The sequence below is a fragment of the Egretta garzetta genome, unplaced genomic scaffold, assembly GCF_000687185.1.
Source record: "Egretta garzetta isolate BGI_Z169 unplaced genomic scaffold, ASM68718v1 scaffold71, whole genome shotgun sequence".
NCBI lineage: Eukaryota > Metazoa > Chordata > Aves > Pelecaniformes > Ardeidae > Egretta > Egretta garzetta.
The window spans coordinates 536115-541461 of record NW_009258618.1 but is presented as its reverse complement, the minus strand read 5'-3'; the positions used below and the strand labels follow the sequence as shown (position 1 = coordinate 541461).

The following is a 5347-nucleotide window of genomic DNA, read 5'->3' as shown; positions in this document are numbered from 1 at the left end:
ACCTTCCCATTACCAACCCCAACCCCCGCGGGTTTAGGCTGTGGCTGTGACTCTGGGTGGAGCCTGGGGATCGCAGAAACCCCCCAGATCTCAGCTGGCTGCCCTGCCAACCGCGAGGGTCAGGAACCCGTCCCTTAGGACCCCAAACTATTGCAGCTGCTTCAGAAGTCAAGAATTTACCAACTAACACACCTGAAGTTCAACAAAAAAGTCGTTTGCTGATGTAGGGGAAGGAACATCATCAAAACGAACACAAAGCCCGAGCCCCCGAGACCAGCACGTGTGGTGCTGTGACCCCGGCACTGGGCTCCATCCCCAGGGGCTTAACTTTGGCAGGGCCCTTCTCTGCACACTCAGGAGTCGCTGGCCAAGGGCTACACAAAGAAGGGTCTTTTCTACATGGCCTGTCAGAAGTTCAGCTTCCAAAATGACAATAAACAGTAATTAATGCAGCAAATCACTACCTGCTGCAGTGAAAATATGCCATGCCTTGGTTTGGGCTCTCATCACTCTATTAGGGCCTTTATTAAAAGCACAGAAATACAGAGCAGCCCCATTGAAATGCCATTCTGGGGGCTTTAAAATAGACTTTTTGTTTTAAATGTGGGAGGGGGTGGGAGAAGAACTTAAAACGCTAATCTACTGAAAGTGCAAACCAATTTCATTAAACGCGTTCCCCTCTTAGATGGGTGAGCAGAGCTGATGGCTCCCTGCAGAGGTAGAAAATGGGGAGTTCAGAGCAACATCTGGATCATCATCAGCAGCAGCAGGTGGGGGCCACTGCCTGGCCCCAGGGAACGGGGCCGAGGCCAGGGCGATGGGCACTGGCGGCCACTTCACCCCTGGGGATTCCTCCCAGCCAGAGATGCCAACGCCTCCCAGGCTGCCACATGCCCCTGCTGCTTTACGTTCTTCTCTGGAAACATAGGTGTGGAAATGAACTGTGTGCTGGGCAGGCTTCACAGCCTGTCATGCATGTGCATGCTGGCCAATGTGCTGGGCGCTGCACATCCGTGTTGCTTTGCGTGTCTGGGTGTGCACTGTTTGTGTCTGGTGTCTGTCACCCTGCGCCTCAGTGCCCCAGCGCGCACTCGTGCACAGCGCTCCAGAGACGGTGCCCCGTCTCCAGAGGGTCAGCCTTGCCCCAGAGGCAGGTACCCCCATGTAAAAACCCTGTGGCTCCTGCCCAGAGGCTCTGCTGGCCCCGGAGAGCAGGAGGACTCGGTTTGTCCCAGGAGAGCCACCAGCTCTGTTTTCACTCCATCTCCCTGCAGTCGGGTGCTGCTGGCAGAGCACGTGGCCAATGCTCGTCGTGCAAATCCAGCCTGGCCGCAGAGACTTGGGGAACAGGGAGACTGGCAGGAACGTGGAACCCCTGCGGTGGCATGCCAGTGACCTGCGGGGTCCCGGGCCCAGGCCATCATCGCACCCCGACAAGCTGGGGCTGTGCAGCAGCTGCCAGGGCCAGCCATGGGGATGGCGAACACCAGACAAATGCGCCATTACCACCACTACTGCAGCATGACGCGGCCACGCTCGGGGAACCGGAGGGTCATCGCTGCCGTGCAGGCAGCCCGGGGGGATGCGACCCATCGGCCACCTGCTAGCAGCAGGGGGACCCTGCGGGGTGGGTGAAGCTCTGGGTGCTGGGCGACAGGGAGGGGGGTGCTAGTGAAGCGTGGGGTCCCCAGGGAGCGCGCACAGCTCCACCCTGCCATGGGAAAGCAGACTCACGGAGGAGATACTCAGCCGTGTCTTGCTCGTAGTCCGCATCCTCGGGGAAGTGGTCGATTTTCTTGCACACTCCTCGGAAGGTGCCTGGGGAGACACAAGCCGGGAAACCTTCAAACCCCTCTGCGCTGGCAGGCACGCTGTGGGATGCGCTGCATGGGGCTGGCATGGCAGCAGCCCAGGAGCCACCTGGGCACCGCGGGGCTGTCAGCAACCCCAGATGCTGCCTTTGGTCCCCAGGGCCGGTTTGGTCCCTGGCTGCCTCCAGCATTCTCTAAGCACTGCTGGTCCCCTCTGGTGGGGCTGCCCATTCATATCTCAAACTAAGCCCTGTCCTTAACAGGCTGAGCTGGGAGGAGGTGCCCAAGCTGCCCCGCTCCCCCCACAGCCCCACAGCAGCCCCAGGCAGAGCCTCTCCACGGTGCAGCTCCCGCTCCCCTCTTCGGCCGTGCAGATCTGTGAGGACTGGCCAGCAGCTCCGCGGTGCTCAGCATGGCACCATCTCGGCCCGGCCCTTCGGCCGTGCAGACCTGTGAGGACTGGCCAGCAGCTCCACGGTGCTCAGCATGGCACCATCTCGGCCCGGACAGCAGCTTCACGGTGCTCAGCATGGCACCGTCTCAGCCCGGACAGCAGCTTCACGGTGCTCAGCATGGCACCATCGCAGCGCGGCTGCTGCCAAGCTTCCCCCCATTCCTTGCGCACACCCATGGGCACGGCAAAGCTCGCCTGGCCCTCATTTTCTCCAGTAAAGGGGAGGTGAAGCCAGGTGGGCACTTGCTGGCTTCCAGCACCCACCCACCCAGGCAAACCCCTCATCAGTTTGGACAGAGAATCGATGCAGGTGTAGATAAACCCTCCCAGCCTTCAACTCTGAGCAACCCCTCGCTCAGCTGCACCAGGGAAAATGCTCCGTGGCTGCAGCCCAGGGCTCATTCGAGAGTGCCAGGGTCATATGCTTTCACATTGAATTCCCGCTGTGGGGAGATGCCAACAGCACTGGGATCAGAGCTGCTGCTTGAGCAGAGCCCCTGCCCGAGGCTGCGCAGCACCGAGACCAGCCCAGTCCTCCCAGTTTGGGTCCTCTGCCCCAGCCCCTTGGCTGAAGGAAAGCTTTGATTTACTGGTGTCCTACAGGTGCAGGCTGCTGCACAGACGAGGATCCCCAGAACATTTGCCGAAGTAACATCTGGGCCGCAGCTTAGCTTCTGAGATGTATTTTGGGGGGGGGCATAGATGAGTTCACTTAAATGACTACAACCACATTTCTAGCCTGTTCACCCTCTCCTGCCACTTCTCAGCGCTGCTTCGTGCCTGGGACACAGGCAGCTGGGGCAGACAGAGCCCAGAAACTCACCGAGACGACCCATCCATACCCCATTTCCAGCCTCCTTTCACTTGGCCCTCACAGCGCACACACACGTCTGCATGCTCGTGCACGGCCACGGATAAGCACCCAGTGCCCCAGGTGGGCATCGCAGCCGGGCTTGGCATGGCACGGTCCCACCAGCAGCCCTGGTCCCACCAGCAGCCCCACGTGCGCTGCCCTTCCCCCCTTGGGTCCCCCCGGCACGGGAGCGGGAGCAGCCCCACTGCGATGGGCACCAGCAATGCCGCCTGGAAGGCCTGGGGAAGGAGGCAGATGCTCTGGCATCTGCTGGCCTCCCACTTAGCATTTGAGGAAAAAAAAAAAGGCTCTTTTTCCATGGCTTTTTTTCCCTCCCGCCTCTGAAGCAAAACAAATGCATTTTGCCTTTAAACGCCCGCCCGTTCGCTTTGGCTTTCTCCTTGCTGCACTTTCAGCTCAGCTCTCTCCTGTGCCAGAGCCGTGCAGTTGTGCCACGAGAGGAAAAAGCCAAGGACGAGTTGGGCTCAGGCGGGCGATGCACCGGGGACTCAGTCACACGCTGCAAGATGCAGACACGGGGCAAGAACGGGGCAGCACGGCCATGGCCACGGAGGGGCAGAGCCTTATGGCTCAGACGTGTTTATGGGACAGCCCGGGGCTGTGAACAGGCTCTCGCCTCTGCTGCTCTTCCGTCCACCCAGGCCAGCAGCCTGGCCCATGCCCTGCTGATGGACAGGTGGAAAGAAATGAAAGGCATTAAGAAATAATAATAATAATAAAAAAAACCAAACAACCCTGGCTATGCCCAGTTGCGCTTATGGATTTGTTGTGATGGATGCAGCCTGTTGCCTCCTGTGGACGCTGCGAGCCTGCTCCTCCTGGCAGCCTGCCAGGACACCAAGCGCCACGCTGGATCTCTACTGGGATACGGCTCGGAGCTCAGCTCGTGCCATGGTGCTGGCCAGGAAAGCTGCTCCTCAGGGCCTGGGGTGGCAGCAGCTGCTTCTGTCTGCAGGATTCACAGAGCCATCTTCTCCGGAGCAAGCAGCAAACACTAATGCAAGAGCATGTGCAGTGCTTCCTCTGCAGCGCCAACAAATGCTGTCTTTGATGTTACAAGTGGGGAAACTGAGGCACGGAGCATGACTTCTCTAGAGCGGCAAGGGGCAGGGCAAGGCGGGAGGAATTCCTGCAGCATCTTCCTCCAGGAAGGGCAGCCCCCTCAGGACACCAGTGCTGGAGGACATGGCCAGATCACGCTAGCTCTGTCCCCGCTCCCATGGGACGTGTCACTAGGGGACAGGACTCAAGGCAAGAGAAGCCAACCCGCACGGCGTCCCGCATGGCATCCTGCTGTCAGCCTCTGCTCTGGCTACAGGCTTGGGGGAGCCGAGCATTGTGACAGGCATCAATTAAAGCCTGGAGATGAAGCGCCGGAGGTGGCAAGCTGTCATCCAAGCGGGAGACACGGCATCTGAGGGAGAACTGCCTGCTCCCGTTGCTTTGGGAACTGCGGGCGAAGGGGAGGCTGAGAACAAGTGCCACGGACGGGGCTGAGGAGGCACTGGGCATGGGGAGATGGCAGCTGTGCAGCACAACCTTCCTCCTCCTCCTCCTCCCAGCTTTCAAGGATCCACCTACCTTCTCTGACTTTCTCCATGTCCCTGCCAGCAGGTCTCTGCCCCACGTACCCCAGAGCTGCTGGTGGGACGGATCTGCCCTCTCCGACTTTTAAGGACTGCAAAGGTGTTGTTGGCCAGGGATGCCGGCGCAGCGTGTGGGGCTTTGCAAATGCTCCTCCAGCGGCACTGACTCCCGGGCAGTGCAGGAGCATCTCCCTCTGCAGCACCCTCCGGGGCAGGGGCGCAGGGCCAGCATTCATCATCTGATTAGCGAGAGGAAACTTTCCCTTGGTGCCACGTGGGAAAGGAGTTTAGAGTCTGAGTCAGCCCATCAGCACAGCGTGCAAACGAGAATACTAATTTTCTCAGGCTCAATATCTTTGAAGTTCTCCAAGGCTCCCTGTGCTGCTGAGCCCCCACTGAAACCCAGCGCTGGGCTGGGGGGGCTGGCACCCCCCTGCCCTGAGCAGCAGCTGAATGAGCCAGGACCCCCAAGGGCCTCACTTCTGGCATTCACAATCATAGAATCATGGAATTTTTCAGGTTGGAAAAGCCCTTTAAGATCACCAAGCCTAAACGCTCCCCTAACCCTGCCATCCCACCACTAAACCCTGGCCCTAAGCACCTCCTCTGCCCAGCATTTAAA

The 5347-nt window shown here is 59.5% G+C and overlaps 1 protein-coding gene across 1 annotated transcript in view; it reads right to left on the bottom strand.

Moving 5' to 3' along the window:
• Nucleotides 1-5347, bottom strand: part of CACNG3 (calcium voltage-gated channel auxiliary subunit gamma 3) — a 42650-nt gene that overhangs the window by 3331 nt on the left and 33972 nt on the right. The window contains exon 2 of the mRNA XM_009648103.2: nt 1735-1818. Within this exon, the coding sequence (XP_009646398.1) occupies nt 1735-1818 (84 nt within the window). The remainder of the gene's footprint in view (nt 1-1734; nt 1819-5347) is intronic.